General features: G+C 44.4%; 2 protein-coding genes across 3 annotated transcripts; both read right to left on the bottom strand.

Moving 5' to 3' along the window:
- Positions 1 to 78: 78 nt before the first annotated feature.
- On the bottom strand, positions 79 to 5,759 carry golga5 (golgin A5). 2 transcript variants are annotated; one of them, XM_047046313.1, is made up of 13 exons: positions 5,558 to 5,759; positions 4,544 to 5,200; positions 4,021 to 4,230; positions 3,629 to 3,848; positions 3,419 to 3,542; positions 3,094 to 3,297; positions 2,567 to 2,737; positions 2,274 to 2,402; positions 2,080 to 2,178; positions 1,544 to 1,766; positions 1,166 to 1,265; positions 702 to 765; positions 79 to 543 (listed from the first exon to the last, which is right to left on the bottom strand). In XM_047046313.1, exons 2-13 carry the CDS (start codon positions 5,190 to 5,192, stop codon positions 463 to 465), a joined length of 2,274 nt encoding a protein of 757 aa, XP_046902269.1. In that variant the 5' UTR covers positions 5,193 to 5,200; positions 5,558 to 5,759; the 3' UTR covers positions 79 to 462. The 2 variants fall into 2 exon arrangements, with proteins under 2 accessions (XP_046902269.1, XP_046902278.1); XM_047046322.1 differs by lacking the exon at positions 5,558 to 5,759 and adding an exon at positions 5,437 to 5,532.
- A 466-nt stretch (positions 5,760 to 6,225) lies between these two features.
- On the bottom strand, positions 6,226 to 17,343 carry rtf1 (RTF1 homolog, Paf1/RNA polymerase II complex component). Its single transcript, XM_047046383.1, has 18 exons — positions 16,955 to 17,343; positions 15,937 to 16,047; positions 15,662 to 15,812; positions 15,227 to 15,431; positions 14,803 to 14,920; positions 14,327 to 14,438; positions 14,098 to 14,236; positions 13,106 to 13,283; positions 12,900 to 12,982; positions 10,803 to 10,890; positions 10,315 to 10,422; positions 10,122 to 10,199; positions 8,539 to 8,660; positions 7,926 to 7,983; positions 7,754 to 7,831; positions 7,485 to 7,583; positions 7,299 to 7,413; positions 6,226 to 7,181 (listed from the first exon to the last, which is right to left on the bottom strand). Exons 1-18 carry the CDS (start codon positions 17,033 to 17,035, stop codon positions 7,075 to 7,077), a joined length of 2,031 nt encoding a protein of 676 aa, XP_046902339.1. The 5' UTR covers positions 17,036 to 17,343; the 3' UTR covers positions 6,226 to 7,074.
- Positions 17,344 to 17,347: the final 4 nt, after the last annotated feature.

The following is a 17,347-nucleotide window of genomic DNA, read 5'->3' as shown; positions in this document are numbered from 1 at the left end:
TCAAGGAACTCAGTGTTTCGGTAAGTTTGCATGGAGCCAGTGTGTTGACAAAAGCTCGGCAAGGCTTTACAATTTCTGCTTAGTCCTCGTTTATTTAAAATATTTTTTTTACAATGTTAAATACAATCTCTAAGAATAAACAAATAATTACCAGGTTACAGGAGAACATAGTTGAAATCAAGTTTGATTAAAGGACATCCCAATACTGTACCCATCATGTCAAAGTATACCTGCCATTAAACCCCATGCTATTGTCCTACTGCAGACCTTCAGACAGGAGGACACAGTTAAAAGGATATAAATCTATATCTCTTAGCATATGTCTGTGCAAATCCAAAGAACCAGGCCCAGAATAGTACGCTTTATTGAGTGTCATTTCAGCAGCTTGCTCCAAACCCCTGCCCTCCAGGGCCCTGGGGCACACGTCTTCAAGCAGAGCACAGCACCAAGCTGTGCTGCTCCTCATCTCCCCCCAGGGTGGTCGTGGTGCATCTCTGGAGAGTACGTCAGCAGAACCACCATCACCCACAGGTGCAGCAGTGCCTGAAGACACATTTTAGTTATGTATTTATACAGTTTTATAAAAATTACACACTTATTTATGTGTTTAGTCATTTGTCATAGTGTGTTTTCCTATATTGAGGTTTTGAAGAACGTCATTCTAGAACAATGATTTGCTACTGTTTCAAAGAAGCACTCACTATATATAGGATAACAAAGACCCGGGCCATAGGATAGCGTCTCAGGAAGATCCCTAGTCTGATGCTGGAGGAGGGAACACATCGACGAAATGTAAATTAAACAGAAGACTCAACAACACCAACAACACCAAATAATCAGACACATATTCTGACACGCTTAGTTGTTATTCTTTTCATAGGTTGTCAATGAATTATAATAAATAAATAAATCAACATTGTTGAATTTATTCGACATTGTTGATACATATAGCAGCTCATATAGGTTCAGATTTACAGTATTTATAATAGGTTATATTATTTTAGGTTTACAGCTTCTTACAGCCGCTAGGCATCGTGAAGAGCAGCAGATCAAAACATTTTTTTAAGGTGCTTTTAACCCTAACCACCAAGGGGGGATTTGAACTTGCAACCTCATGATCTCCCGTCAAATGATTACACCAGGATGAGCATAAAGACCATCTCACCTGAACCTGTCAATGGTACTGGCTGCCTTGCGAACTTGCCCGTACACTCCTGGGCTGTCGTGGTCCGTAAACAGGATCGGAGTGTTCCTCTGCCGCGCTCCTGCAGGGTAAACACACCCGCTGGTCGGTTACAACCACCGAAAACAACACACAGGCTAACAACTGACACTTCAATCATGTTAGAATGTAATGCATTCATTTAGCAGAGGCTTCTATCCAAAGCAAGTTACATGGGGGTTTGGACCCCTTATGGACAGCCTATTGATCTGTAGTAGATTACTCTAACCACTGAGCTATTAGCCATCCCCGTTCTTTTTCTCCGCCGGGAAGCAGGGTTGTGGTTAGCGCGAGGTGAAGGAGTCTGGTGCGGGGCCCTACCTGGGCCCTCCGTGCCGGCCATGTCAATGGCTGGCCCCCCGGCCGGCCCGCCCTGCTGGCTCCTCAGCTGCTGCTCCAGGCGCTCCAGCTGGAACACCAGGGAGCTCTTCTCCGTGCCCAGGGCCTCCAGCACGGTCTGCTTCTGGATCAGGGTCTCCGTTAGCTGGTGCAGGCGGCTCTCCAGCTCGGTCTGGCTGCTGCTGCTCAGGGTCTTGGTGGTCAACTGGTCCCACGGGGGAGGGGGATGAGGTAGAATAGTTTACCAGGCTGTCTCTACATTTCCATTTTGTTCATTTAGCAGGCTTTGAAAAAGATCCAGGGCGACCTCCAAATAGTGCATTTTGAAAGTACAGCATAAAAATCAAGGATCAGAAGTATATAGTTCTGACAATATTTTGATGGTTAGGGTAAAGGAATGGTCTTTGCTTACAGCATCTCACAACATCACATTCTCACAACAGGTACAGCTGACATGGTGATGCACATCAACTGAAAAAAGTCTGTCATTGAACCAGACTCTAGAAGGAGTAGCTTACTTGGTTCCTGAGTTTTTGGATTTCATCCTCCCTGTCCTTAATACGACTCTGGAGGGCTGTTTTGGCACGGTGGTTCTCCTCCTCCACATACTGCAGCTCCTACACACACATAGACACACACTGAAGTGACCTATTCCTGAAAATAGAGGTCATGTAGAAGTCATGTCAGCTGTAGGACACAGGTCTCCTCTAACCTGTTTATAGCGCTCCACTTCCGCCTCCACTTCCTGTCTGGCTCTGGCCTGCAGGGCCTGCTGCTCCTCCACCTCCCCCTGCTGTTCCCTCCAGGCTTCTGCTTCCGCAAGGGCCTGGTTCTCCAGCTCCTGAGAGAGAACACACCAGAGGAACGTCTCACACACACACAGAGTAACCCACATTTTAGGTGTTCCAGCAGTGACAGCCTTGATGGGGGATAGGATCCACCTGTATCTTACCTTACCTGCCTGGAGCTAACCCTGTCGTTCCTCCTAGTGGAACTGATCCTCACCTGTATCTCTGAGCGGAGAGTCTGCAGCTGGCCCTGCAGCTTCTGGATCTCGTCTCTCTGCAGCTCCTTTTCGTGGCGAAGATCCTCCAGCTCCAGAATCCCGGCCCCGCCTCCGTCCAGCGTGTCCAATCCAGACCCCTCCTTCAGACTGCTAATCAGCTTCTCTTTGGACTAGAGGAGAAGGGGGAGGGGTCATACAGAAGACACACAGACTGGTTAGAGGGTAATGTGTAGTGAAGTCTGGGTTGACACCAACAAAAAAAACATCAGCCCTCTAGTAAAAACAAATGCAATCTATTACCACATATCTACTAGGTTCGAACATGCAATGTATTAATTTAGCAGATGCTTATATTGAAATCAACATACAGAAAGGGGACAGGGGTTTAAACCTGCAACCTCCTGATGATCTGTGGACAGATGATCTACCACCATCTATGGGCACAGCTCACTGTGCCCCCCCCCCCCCCCCCCCCCCCCCCCCCCGCCATGCTAAACAAATCCATGTGTGTTGTTGTCCGCCCCACCTGGAGGATGCGTGAGGCCTTGTGTTTGTAGTCCTGCAGCTCCTGCTTGGCAGTCTCAGCGGCGGCCCTGGCGCTCTTCATCTGCTGCTGGAGGTCGTCTGCCCTGTGCTTGTCCTCCGCCGCCCTCCTCTCCGCCCCAGTGACCGCCTCCGCCAGCAACTGCCTCTCCGACTCCACCTTGGACAGCCGAGCTGAATACTCACTCTGAAGAAAAGCAAAATGTATTTGTTTGGCCATTTTTACATTTCAAATATATATATATATTACACATAACACCCAAGTGAGTAATAAAGGTGTAACATGGTGCTAGAGTCAGCTGGCTTGCCTGCATCTGTCGGTAGCTGTCCTGTTCTCTCCGTAGGGCCCCCTCTGCCTCTCGCAGCCTCTCCTGCAGGGTCTGCAGGGCCTGCGACTGCAGGCTGCTCCCCTCAGTATGGTCCTGGAGGATTCTGACCACCATGGGCCAAGACGGAATACAATTTACCATCCACCTATCCACCCTCCCTCCCTCCATCCCATTCACTCAGACACATACCTGGACCTCTCAGTCTGTGCCTCTTCCAGGGCACTGCTTCGAGACTTTAGTAACTGATCTGCCTCCTCCAGCCTGATCTTCAGGACCGCAAGCTGCCCATCTTTAGCAGACAGGGCCTCAGTGAGGTCATCAACGTGGGACTGAAGCTCTCTCACCGTGCGGTCCGTACGGGACTGGTCAGAACTCCATTTGTCCGAGCGCAGGCGAGCCAAGTTCAACTCTGTGGGTAGCTTAGTATGATTTATTTAATAATATCATAATTTTGCAGACTCCTTTATTCACACATGTTGTTGTTTTTTTTTGGGGGGGGGGAATGCAACCTCTTGGTCAGCAATCTAAGGCTTTACCACTGATCTGTACCCATCCTAGACAGCTGGTACGTCAGCACGTACCCTCCTGCATGTCCTTGGCTCTCTGGATGATAGAGGCCATCTCCTGGTTGAGAGAGGTGACCTCGCTCCGCAGCAGCTGGTTCTCCAGGCGCAGGCTGGACATCACCTGACCCTGGAGCTCTGGACCCACGGGCTCCTCTGGCGGGGCTGGCTCCTGGGGGCCGGGGTCCTGGGGGGCAGCCAACCCAGAGTCTGAACTCTCCGGCGTGTCTATGGGAAAGAGAATTTGAGATATGGATGAGAGAGAGGATGGATGGAGAGAATGGGAGGGAGGGGATGGAAAGAATGGGAGAGGGAGGTAGGGATGAAGAGAGAGAGAGAGAGAGAGAGAGAGAGAGAGAGAGAGAGAGAGAGAGAGGGGGGGGGGGGGGGGAAAGGGGAGAAGGATGGAGACAGGGTAGGGCGGAAAAGGAGGGAAGGCCAGGGAGATGAATAATAATACCAGAACCAGCAGCATGATATTTGAGCGCATCAGTATGACCAACTATACATGAAGCAACAAAGCTGTTAGGTTCTTTGGTACCTTGGCTTTGATCTCTGGCGGAACCATCTTCAGTTTTGGCGCTATGAGTGCTGTTAGACAGAGAGCCCAGGCTAGAGGTTTGTGACATGCCGCGCGTGGAGGGGGGGGTGGAGGGGGCAGAGGGCACAGACAAAGGAGCCGCAGGGGCTGGCGGTGGGTTCGGGGACCCCTCGGAAGCTGGGACTCTGACAGGCTCCAGTTTGACATTCCTCCTCTCGCTTGCAGGAGGGTCGGAACTGTTCAGGAAGTCAAAGAGCAAGTCGTCATCCACTTCTTGCTCGCTCTTCTTCCGTCTCACAAAGCTGGAGGATGGTTTGATGGTGCTGGAGGCACTGCTGGCCGATCCCAGAGGGGTGGTGGATACATTTGCCGTGCTAGCCAAGAGAGTGGGGTTGGATCTCTTGATTTTACCTGCAGCAGCACTGATGTAGTCTGGGGCATCATGAGAAAATTGATAAGCATGTTGGAACACCGTCGCGTCTGCCTTTTGCCCTTCGCCGTCATATTGAGACGTTTCGGTAGAATTCTCCTCGTAGTTTAAAGAGAAAGACGATGTTCTCTCTGGTTTGGTCAGAGCACTGGCCGCTCCTTGGTCAACCTTATTTAGAAAGTCTTCCGCTTTCCCTGCGAAGTCCGCGAACCAAGACATACTGCATCCTAATGAGAAAAATATACATTATACTTTCAAGTCCGGAAAATAAAGTGTTGCAAATTATCTGGCTTTCATATTGACAGACCTGTACACACAGCTAGCTAGGCAGTCGCTGTTTATTATTGAAACCCGCCTGCTAGATAGCTTATAGTGCTAAATAAATATTAACAACACAGTCAGATTACAGTACAGATTACAAAACATAATTGCAACAGAAGTTAACAACATGCAAGAAACCTACCAGCTTGACGAACCAATGTAATCTAGCTTGACTGGCTGATTTGCTAGCTTTAGCTACCACAGACACAGCTTCACCTAGCTCTAGCTATCCCAACCACCAAAACTCCCACAAACCAACCCACCGTAAAAAAGAAAGCAACGTCCAACGGTGTTGTTGTTTTTTATCGGCAAAGATACTTTGTGCACATTAAATGACGCGAAAATAGGTTACAATCCATCTGTAGTTTCATTCTACTGAATTATTGGATTTACTAGCTAGTACATTTGCTTAATACGTGGACCAGGAACTACTGCCTAAGGACCCCAAACATACAGTCCCTTTACAAAGCCTGATAAAAAACATGAGAACAATTGTCATTTCACTTACACCGTCAAACAAAATCCTCAAATCATTGTTAAATGACATGTCTCTTGAAAGAAAATCTAGAAAATGTTGACTTTGATTCCGTACATGGCATTGTGCCAATGATTCACACACAACTCTGGTGGGGACAATTCAGTCCTACAAAATCCTGTTTCCCCTAACATCCTCAACCCAAGACCTAACCTTAACCCAAACCGTACCTCATTACCATAAAACGATCCCTAACTCCAAACCCTAAATGTAATTCTAACCTAAACCCCCTTTAAATAGTCAAGACCAGAAAATGTATCCCTAAGTTCAAATGTTCTTTTTACCATTCTCGAGTGGACTTCTAATCATCTAATAAACCCCACATACACTCAATTAATGTACTTCATACAAACACTTTCTTTTACAGTTAGAGAGGATAGAGACTGACACAAGTTCTACGAAACAGTGCCTCTTTATTTTGCTGCACTCACTCCAAATTGTATATTTACAAGGCATGCCACATCAATACAAGAACTGACTAAGGAGACAATCAATAACACTTAGAATCTGTTCTGAAAATATGGTTTCAGAAAGAAAAAAAAGACAAATGCTTTTAATCATCCATGGTAAACAACTGATTCATATAAATCTGCTTTCAAAACAGTGACATAGTTCCGAAGGCAAACAATAGGCCAGCTGTCTTCATGACATCTTCACCTCCATGTTGAGGAAAAGACTGCAGGCTGTTAGGTTTATAATGATGCCCTCTCTACCTTAATCATAAAATAATCCATATGCAGAAAAGGTGAGAGGAGAAACCCTTTCCCCGTCCACAGTCCAGTTGTCTCAACAATCTAAGTCTTACGAGATATAGTGTCCAAGATCATTTCTAAAGTCCTGTGTCCTTGAACAAATAAGATAACTGAGGAGAAAATGAGACAGGACAGGAAAAGGTTCTATATAAAACAGGGACATAAACTGAGGAAAAACGCAATTCAAAGTACAAATTTGCACATAATGACGCAAAAACAAGTGGACAATCTTCTTCCAAGAAAGATCCTTTGAGGAGAAAGAAAAAAAAAAAAGTCTTCGAAGGATCAATATTTCCTCTGTTTTGGGATGGACAGTCCTTTGCACTACTTGCACTTCTCTCTCTCGCACACACATACAAACACATGCGCACTCACACACACACATGCGCACTCACACACACACATTTACAATCTCACACACACTTTCAGCCTCAGGGGCCCTGAGGTCAAATAGCCAGAAACACATGCAAATATGTTTTAATGGTCCAACCCATCAGATCAGCCCCCTCCTCTTCTTATAGTCCTCCAGGTTCAGAGATCTGCGAGGGGCGCCATCCTTCACTGGAAGGGCGTTGGAGCTGACGGAGAGAGACTTGGCTTCTAGAACAGAGAATTGAAATAAACTTGAGTGGCTGACATCCCCCCCCCCCCCCCCCAACACTAAATACATAACAAACCGGCATGGATGCATGGACAGGAAACAGGAAATGAACTCACCTGCATTGGGAACCTGCAAGTCGATCTTAACATCAAAATCGTGAACTTTGAACAGGTCCTCTGAGAGGTCGCTGGTTGTTTTGTTGACATCTTTGTCTTTATGTCCCGGCAGTCCCTGTGTAACGGACAAACACTTAAATAACAGTTTACAGATTACAGGCAGGTTATGGTAATTGAGGTAATTACCTTGTGGAGTGACATCTCAATTACATCTTGGTCTGAGCCAGAGCCATACTTCTGGTTCAGATGGGCCAGAATGGCAGCGTGGACTGATGGGTCTCTGGCCTATCAAGCAAAAACAACAACAATTTCATGACAATTCATTAATTTAGCTGACACTTAATTCCAAAGCAACCTACAAATAGTGCATATAGGAAGTACAGCAGATAAACACCCTCAGCATCTTGGTTTTGGTATGAAATCTACAGGTTATGATACAAGGCGTAGTCTCTTACATTGGAGACCATGGTCGGCTTGCATTGTCTTCTGGTGAACGGGTCCATCTGTTGGTTCTTGGTGTTTTGGCCTTCAGCCTGAAAGACAAAAACAAGTTTAAAAGAAAGCTTTACAAGTAAAACCTTTCTACATTTCAAAGAGGTTTGTATGAAAGATTTTGAAAACACTTACCACAAGAGCTTTTTCAGATTCAACAATGTTCCAGCTCCGGTTCCTCTGATTAATGTAGCTGGACGAGAAGATCAAGATGGACATAAAGAACAGGATATTATTTGACCATCTTTCTCTATTTCTTGGTAGTTCCACCGAAACCAACTCCTAGATTGTTGTTAGGCATTGCCAAACAACTTCATAAACTAACGTGGGCTGTATGTTTGACTAATGTTGCTTAGCAACCGTGTGTAACCGTCAGGCTTTCCATCCAACTTAAACATTGAAAGAACAGCCTAGCTCACTTGTGATTCCAGCTTGAAAAAGGCTGTATATTGACCGTCCACACACACACACACCTCCAGACACCTATTACATAATGTTACTAAACTTCTCCAAAACATTAAACTGAAAATTATTTCAATTTCTTTACTGATCATGACCACTTTTCAAGGGAGCCTTTCTTTATCCACTTAAAATGAAGCATGGTGTTTTTCCCAAATAACTGAAGACGACCACTTCTCTGAAGTAGTCTATAAATCATAAAGGGATATATGTTGTTGCCTGGTGGTGAATTTCCCCCACTTTAAACAGGTTATACAAACTAAGATATGTTTAGAATCGGTCATCAAACCTAATGGCAGAGATGCTTTTAGTCCTCTGCCGGTCGAGTGCCTCTGCTCTCTCCTCCAGCTCATTCAGCTCATCCTGGATCCCCTTCGCCTTGTCACCATCTCCACTCTCCTCCGCCATGGCCTTCAGGGTCAAACGCAACACAGCGTTCAAGCACGTGTGTATGAGATGGGAGCACACCGTCCCCTGCATGAAGTTCTCGTAAATGGGTTTGTCTCATTTATTAACTTGCATTGCAAATAAAAAAACTAGAGAGCTCCGTGGGCTCCGTGTGGGGTGTGCTCCTGTATTTTTGTACGCCCTTCGACTGATTAGCTCCTGCGATTCCCACACAGCAGAAGTGTAGTAGTTTACATGTAGTAATTTCTCTTGTAGTTAGATAGCTCTTCAATTTACCGGGGCTAGACCTGAATCTAGGAGCAAAACGGAGCACAGCTGCCAGCTGTAGGTATATGCAGGTAGCAACGCTAGTGCTAAATAAGTATTTAGCTGGTTGGCTCCACGACGCCGTGTAAGTAGGGCTCATGAGACTGCTCACCAAAAGAACGAAGGGGAACCAAGTAGCCTCAACTTTCATAGACTTTTAGCTACGTTACTAATGCTAAGGGCTCGCTGATATTGCTCTGTCTTACTAGAACATTGTATCTATGCGTCATTGCTAACGTGTGATGACGTTGTGACGTAAGGCTAGCAGATTTTCCTTGTGCCACAAAAACTTATTTCAAGCCTAAACCAGAGCCTGTTTAAGGAGAGCCTGCCCATTCCCTATTAAGCCCCATGGTATTGAATTTTGTTGCAGTTCCACCAGAGTTCCACTGGGAGTGATCGCAGTCGAGTGCAAAATGAATGGGAGTCTATGGAGCTAAACGGCTAAATTTGTCTCTTTTACCTGATTGTCGTTGAGAAATCTTGGATTTTATTGTAGTTTCTGCATGTTCAACATGGATTATAGGTCAAAATAGCTCCATAGACCTCCATTCATTCTGCGCTCGACAGTTAGCGCCTTCATATGGAACTAGAGTGGAACTGCAACCAGTTCCAAGAAGTTGCAAGTTGCAGTTGCAAGAAGTTTCCCGAGAGTGGGGGATCTCTAGCCTGGCTGCCAGCCCAACTTGACCCCGCCCACAAAAAAAATTGGTCGGGAAGTTGGGTCTGGGGTCGCTAGTTTTGGGAAAAAGTATGTCCAAACAGGAGCTGTAGGTATATCCAATTGAGTGAAGAGGCACTTTTTACAAGTTCGGTTGAAACACGCCCCATACTCACAGCCCAACGGAGAGTTATCAGACTCATATTCTGACTAGAATTATGAGTATGACAACGTCAGGCTAGGAGTTCTCCCCATATTAGACATTCTCTGCCTAAACCGTCAAACAGAACGTTTGCGCGAATACAAGCAACTCAGTCGGGACCAAGACGAACAATTTGACACCGACATTGTCTATGTAGTGCAAATATTCAAGTTTCTTGGGGGGTGGGAAAATAATAAATATATATGAGAGAGAACAATGGTTGTGTTCGCCGAAGGCTTGAGCAAACCCAATAAGCGACCCAAACAACAGATAGAAGAGAGTAGTTATTCGATACCTTATCTTTGAGCAGCGATGTTTTCTTCATGGCGTAATTAGGAGGTGCCTTCCTGAATCTGTCCTTCTCTTTTACAATCTAAAAAACAAGATCAGAATAGGACTATTTTTTTTTACGTCACACGCAATCAATTATCATAATCACAAACTGTCACCATGGTAACAGTATGATAGAACCCAGCACAACCACTTACATCCTCTATGTCTTTGTCATTGAACTTGTAGTTGACGGCTTCTTTGATGGACTGCTCCTTTCTGGTGATCTCATCTAGCGTTGGGACTTGCATCCCCGCAATGATCATCTGCAGAAGCACGGTCAGAAACCCGTTTTTTACAGGTGGACATTGAAGTACATTAACATTACAACCATTTAGCTTCATCCAAAGTGACATGCAACTAGTGCATGTAGAAAGTACAGCAGAAAATCAGGGAGTAGAGCAGACTGGGTTCATCCTGGCTACTTCAGATTTCAGCATGCAAGGATCCCCTATTATACATAATAGATCATGTAACGTTTGCCGTTCAGTTGTATACAAGTTGAAGCAACATTAGACTGTAGAGCAGAACTTTAGAAATGGCCATGTAACAATATCAGAGTTTATACCAAATATGAAATAAAATACTGCATTATATACACAAAATAATACAATATTGCAGGCCTCTATGCACGCTCCACACTTACCGCCTCCTTCCACTTCATAAACTCGTTTTCAGTAAACTCCTGATTGGACACAAACTCCAGTCTGAACACCCGGGTGTCATTGCCGTGTCTGAGGGAGGAGAAGAAGAGTCAAGAGGTTTGGAGGGAAACACAGAGACAAGAGCAACCGGTTTGGAGGGAAACAGATACAGTGCCCTCCAAAAGTATTGGAACAGTGAGGCCAATTCCTTTATTTTTGCTGTAGACTGAAAACATTTGGGCTTGACATCAAACGATGAATGTGAAACCAGAGATCAACGTTTCAGCTTTTATTTACATCAGGATCTGATGCACAAATTAGAAAATATCACCTTTTTGTTCGAACCCACCCATTTGTCACGTGAGCAAAAGTATTGGAACATGTGACTGACAGGTGTGTTTTGTTGCCCAGGTGTGTCCTATTACATACATTATTCAATCAATAAATACCACTGAATGTCTACACTCAGGTTCAGATTGGGTAAGATAGGTTTTGTCTATGCAGACTGTATTCAGAGGTGAAAACAACATGAAAACCAGAGCGCTGTCTTTGGGTGAAAAACAAGCAATTGTGAGTCTTAGAGAAGATGGAAAATCAATCAGAGCCATTGCAGAAACATTGGCCATAGCCAGTACAACCATTTGGAATGTCCTGAAGAAGAAGAAAACTACTGGTGTACTAAGTAACAGACGTCGAACAGGTAGACCAAGGAAAACATCAGCAGTTGATGACAGAAACATTGTGAGAGCTGTAAAGAAAGACCCTAAAACAACTGTTAGTGAGATCAGCAACAACCTCCAGATGGCAGGAGTGAAGGTATCACTATCTACTGTTCGCAGAAGACTTCATGAACAAAAGTACAAGGGCTACACCAGAAGATGCAAACCACTCATTAGCAAGAAGAATAGGAAGGCCAGGCTGGAATTTGCCAAAAAGTACAGAGATGAACCTCAAAAATTCTGGGACAAAGTTTTATGGACTGATGAGACAAAGATTAACTTTTACCAAAGTGATGGAAAGGCTAAAGTTTGGAGAAAGAAAGGAACTGCTCATGATCCCAAACACACAAGCTCATCTGTGAAACACGGTGGAGGTAATGTCATGGCTTGGGCTTGCATGGCTTCTTCTGGGACGGGCTCATTAATCTTCATTGAGGATGTAACACATGATGGCAGCAGCAAAATGAACTCGGAAGTCTACAGAAACATTTTGTCTGCCAATTTAAGGAAAGATGCAACCAAACTGATTGGCAGAGCCTTCATCATGCAGCAAGATAACGACCCAAAACACACTGCCAAAACAACAAAGGAGTTCATCAGGGGCAAGAAATGGAAGGTATTAGACTGGCCAAGTCAATCTCCAGACTTAAACCCTATAGAGCATGCATTTTACCTGCTTAAGAGGAGACTGAAGGGAGGAACCCCACAAAACAAACAACAACTGAAAGAGGCTGCAGTGAAAGCCTGGGAAAGCATCAAAAAGGAAGAATGCAAAAGTTTGGTGACGTCAATGGGTCACAGACTTGCTGCAGTTATTGAAAGCAAAGGATTTGCAACTAAATATTAAGTCTTATTCACTTAAATATGTTTTAAGTATATCTGTTCCAATACTTTTGATCACATGACAAATGGGTGGATTCAAACAAAATGTGATATTTTCTTAGTTGTGCATCAGATCCTGATGTAAATACCTGGAAATAAAAGCTGAAACGTTGATCTCTGGTCTCACGTTCATTATTTGATGTCAAGCCCAAATGTTTTCAGTCTACAGCAAAAATAAAGGAATTGGCCTCACTGTTCCAATACTTTTGGAGGGCACTGTAGAAGAGTAAAAGAGGTTTTGAGGGAAACACAGAGACAAGAGTCAACCGGTTTGGAGGGAAACAGAGAGAGAAGATTCAAGAGGTTTGGATGGAAACAGAGAGAAGAGTCAAGAAGTTTGAAGGGAAACACAGAGTGAAGGGTCAACAGGTTTGGAGGGAAACACAGAGAAAAGAGTCAAGAGTTTTGGAGGGAAACAGAGAAAAGAGTCTAGAGGTTTGGAGGGAAACACAGAGAGAAAAGTCAAGAGGTTTGGAGGAAAATAGCGGGACAACCTACCTTAACTGTAAACCTTTGTTTGTTCTTGTTGTTCCAAGCTGATAGATTTTAGCCGTCTCCACCACATCGACTATTTCAGCAACCTATTTACCGGGGGGGGGGGGATCAAAGACTATGAGTACACATGGAAAATAACTTAACATGGAGATACACCAAATATCGTGAAACAAATCAGTGTCGATGTAATAACTGTAACTGCCTCTCACCCTGTAAACTGGTTTGCTGCTACTGTTCCCGATGCCTATCCTAACAAAACAGCCCGTCACAGTCTTGGCAAAGAAGGGCATGTGACACCAGCGCTCCAGCTTGTGGCGTGACAGGCGAACACGGTTCAGTTCGTCTGGTAGTGAGACGGGTTGGGACTTTGGTGGAGTCTCCTCTTTCCTATTTCAAAACAAGTATCACCCAAATTAAAAAGGAAGGCCATGCAGTTAGGGGGAGAGAAAAAAAACCTGATCCAAATTCAAACAGTATGTAGGGATGGGCGTAGTTAATTGAATATCCAAATATCCTAAAGTAGTAAGTAGTCTAGAATTTTTTTCAAATACTTACGAGCATAGTTGACTTTGTAAAATGTATTTTTTTTATGAAAAACCTTTAAATTAAATATACACCAGCCACACCGATAATGCTCAGCCAGATGCCTTTGATCAGCAGCTGGGACACTCCCGCATCCACAGCCGGGGCTGCAACCCTCAACACACTTTTTGGAGAGGACTACTACAACGATAATGATAACCAACAAAGCGAAGTTGCGCTGTATTTCAGCGAGCCATGCAACCCCAGGCCAACCCACTGGAGTGGTGGAGAATCAACCAGGACCGGTACAAGAAGCTTAGTGTCCTGGCTAAGCAGTACCTCGCAGTACCCGCAACCTCAATTCCTGCAGTCTGAAGACGCATCGTTATTTCAAGTTCATTGTCTTATCGTCATGTTCAATAAATTGATCTTTCATTTGTTTTCTTTATTTCACCCATTTTTTATCTAATAGCTTAACAGTCATAATTATTGCCCGAATGTGTGGTGGTTCATGTGTTTACTGTATGCTTTGCGTCATGTCAGGCTAATTACTTAACGGAACCGCAGCAGCATTAATAAAAATAAGTAAAATCATTTCAAATGCCCATCCCTATATCAATGATGACTTCCTATAAAATGCTGATAGTCAACATGTCGTCTTCAGTTGGCGGATACTCACTCATCATCATCAAAAGATGAGGACCGTGAGCTGCGATCACTCTTGACCGATGACTTATCGTCATCCTCTTCCTCCTCCTCTTCGTCGTCTGAGTAGACCTCGCTGGTCTTCAGGGGCTGCCGCCTGGCCAGCAGCTCGGCTGTTACAACAGGAGTCACGAGAAGTCAGACAAATCCATCATTTATTTCATTTTCTTTTACATGCTTATAGAAATGTTTTTTTATCCAACCTGTTCTGTTTTTCTTCTTCTCTCGTTCTGCTTTCAGTTCTTCCATGGCCTGGGTCTTCTTATCCAGCTTCTCATCACGTTTGGACCTCCGCTCCTTGTTGTGAGACATAACCTGTAGAAGAAGAACAGGGGTTGGACCCAGACCATGAGTACATCTACAAGAACAGCATCCAACAATCCAACACTACACTTGAACAAACCGTGATGGTTGGTTTGTATTTGGCAATACAAATACAATTTGATTTTCTCATACAGATGACGAGATCTTGCACAGCTCAAGAGACAACTGGTGTGTGGATAACTGGTGTGTGGATAACAGGTGTGTGGATAACTGGTGAGTGGATAACTGGTGTGTGGATAACTGTTGTGTGGATAACTGGTGTGTGGATAACTGGTGTATGGATAACTGGTGTGTGGATAACAGGTGTGTGGATAACTGGTGTGTGGATAACTGGTGTGTGGATGTGTTTACTCACGACTTGGGTGTCTTGAACCTGACATAGTTTTCTTTTCTCCTGTTCTTCCTCCTGTTTCTTCTTTTTCTCCTCCTTCTCCTTCTTCTTGGCTGTCTTTAGTTTCTTTTTTATTTCAAACCTACCAGAGACAGAGGCACAATTTTGAAACACTCAATTAAAAGTTACATAAAAACTAATCTTCTGAGTGACTGCTGTTGGAAGCTAAGTTCATCACCTGTGTAATGGTGCTGTAGTTTATATAAAATATTTGTATATATTGATATATACAGTACTGTGCAAAAGTAGTATGCACGGAGACAAATTTCGAAAAAGTAAAGCAAAAACGAAATTAAAAGACTAAACCAAAAACGCTCAACATTGCACTTTTTTTAATGCCGTAATGTACAGTACCGTGCATGAGATGGATCCACGCTGTCAGGCCTACCTTCTCTTCAGCACCTCTCTCTTCTCAATTCTGTTGAACAGCTCCTGTTCCCTCTCCTTCTCTGTCATCTGCTCCAGTCGAGCCCTGTCCTCCTCATCCCCCATGAGATCATCCCCGTAGCCGTCCCGGAACACATCATCCTCCGAGGATGAGTCTGAGTCTGAGCTGGAGGATGAGCTGTTGCTTTCAGAATCCGACACTTCACCTGTCCGTCAAACATATCATCCGCAAACACTGTCAGCATGCAGAGCAGTGGGGTTATATTCCATCCAAGACAGATTTGAACCTGCTCTTGATTTGCAGTCAAACGCTTTACTATGGAGCAACACCAATCCCCTAAACATGATAATAATGGTGGATTTATAGAAACACATCTCTACAAAGCCTCTTCCTGCTGGTTCATACTTTAGCTCTGACTGTCTGGACTGTACTCACCCTCCTCCGGAGCAGAGCTCTCAGCTGAACTGTCTCCATCAGAGCTCCCAGAAGCTGCTGCCTTATTGACTTTTTTCTTTGCCACGTTTTTCTTTTCTGGCCCTTTCACTTGCTTGACCTTCTTCTTGACTTTTGTGCCTCCAACGGTCCACTGAATGAAAACACCACACACAGATTTACACATCGTTTTAAGGAGGCAACAACAAAAAAACACGCAACCTCTTAATGTTGTTTTAAGAAGATAAACACTGGCCTTTGCCATATGAAATTCATACCTCATCATCGCTGTCAGAAGTCTCTGAGTCTGAAGAGGCTGCTGGCTTGCTAACTGGCTCATCCGGTTCATCTGAATCCATCCTCTTCCTCTTGGTCAAAGACAGAAGCTCCTGCAGCAGAGCAATAAGAATACGCTTCAGCAAGAGGAGAGAATTTCTGACATGCTCATTGGATAACGACAGTAGATTTTTATGCATTGGCAGACAGATAAAAGCTGCAGTATGCTTTCACTGGATGGCAACAAACGAGTAGTATTAGCTAACTACATATAGGGCAGCTACATTAACAGCTGTCCTGTGCTTTAACAAAGTTGCTGGGTTAACTTACTAAGACAGGCTTACCCTCGGTTAACCATTTGAGTTCTGACAGTACAGTAGCCAAACAAGTTAGCCTACCTGCTACTTTCTCTCACAGTTAATAACCTGGCAAGATGCTATGAGGCTAGCTAAGTAGCCAACCTAACATATACGAATGCAAAAAAGAGTTACAGTGTAAACGGTAGGTAGGTAGTTATCAAATGATTGGGTTATTAATGTGACTTAAGTGCTCAAGCTCCCATTAATATAGCTTGCAGTTGTTTTTTCGCACACATTTCTGTAATGCTAGCTAACTTAACGTTATGCTAGCTTGTGTTTTGTCAACACTATACTAGTAGTTTAGCAGCCTCCATGACGTCATTACAAGATGTACGGTTCTAAACTTCCTATTACTAATAGACCACAACATTCTAGTATGGTAGCATCAAATCTGGTAACAAGTCAGTCTGCTAAATATATTGTTTACGGGTGACACACTGCAGGAAGAGCCATGAGCTAGTCTATGGTCACCAGGCCTGTACTAGCGCGGTGTTTTTCTCTTCTTAGGTTGAAGCTAACGAGCCTAGCTAGCTTGCTCAGTAACTGCTAGCTAGCACGTTCCTAGCGTGTATCCCACTATCAACAACTAGTGCTATCTATTTACTGTGTTGACAATAAAATACGCGAAATATTGAACTGTGCAAAACAATTGCATCGTTACCTGATCTAAATTATCATCACTGGCGCTGTCCTCAGAGTCAGAATCGACGATTCGACCTTTCCGCTTCTTTACATTCACCATGATTAGCGAGCTAGCAGGCTAGCTACCACTGCTCAGTCTGTCGCTTCGTTTGTTGAAGACGAACAGAACCGCGGTGGCTACCTACCAACTACAGCAGCTAGATGGCTCCGTACTCATCCACACAAAGCCAAAGGCGCTTTCCTAAAGAGCATGCGTCAAGCGGGTGCAGCGGTGCAGGATGAAGAAGTATATGTACACGAGGAAAAATAAAATAGAAAAAAATTAAGATATCCTACACGTTGTAGGAGGGCAGATACTACTTGCGTACAATTCCGTGTTATTTAAGTTGTCAGGAAGGACATTATGGTAATA

The sequence above is a fragment of the Hypomesus transpacificus genome, chromosome 3, assembly GCF_021917145.1.
Source record: "Hypomesus transpacificus isolate Combined female chromosome 3, fHypTra1, whole genome shotgun sequence".
Classification (NCBI taxonomy): domain Eukaryota; kingdom Metazoa; phylum Chordata; class Actinopteri; order Osmeriformes; family Osmeridae; genus Hypomesus; species Hypomesus transpacificus.
This window is presented reverse-complemented; position numbering and strand designations above follow the sequence as displayed.

What these genes read in the sequence shown, in the direction of transcription:
- golga5 (XM_047046313.1), bottom strand. Translation starts at nt 5,192, where the DNA reads ATGTCTTGGTTCGCGGACTTCGCAGGGAAAGCGGAAGACTTTCTAAAT. An exon ending in CGCCAGAGATCAAAGCCAAG is followed by an intron (nt 4,231 to 4,543) that starts GTACCAAAGAAC and finishes TCTTTCCCATAG; the next exon opens with ACACGCCGGAGAGTTCAGAC. An exon ending in TCCAAAAACTCAGGAACCAA is followed by an intron (nt 1,767 to 2,079) that starts GTAAGCTACTCC and finishes CCGTGGGACCAG; the next exon opens with TTGACCACCAAGACCCTGAG.
- rtf1 (XM_047046383.1), bottom strand. Translation starts at nt 17,035, where the DNA reads ATGGTGAATGTAAAGAAGCGGAAAGGTCGAATCGTCGATTCTGACTCT. An exon ending in GTGATGATAATTTAGATCAG is followed by an intron (nt 16,048 to 16,954) that starts GTAACGATGCAA and finishes GCTCTGCTGCAG; the next exon opens with GAGCTTCTGTCTTTGACCAA. An exon ending in AGAGAGGTGCTGAAGAGAAG is followed by an intron (nt 14,921 to 15,226) that starts GTAGGCCTGACA and finishes TGTCTCTGGTAG; the next exon opens with GTTTGAAATAAAAAAGAAAC.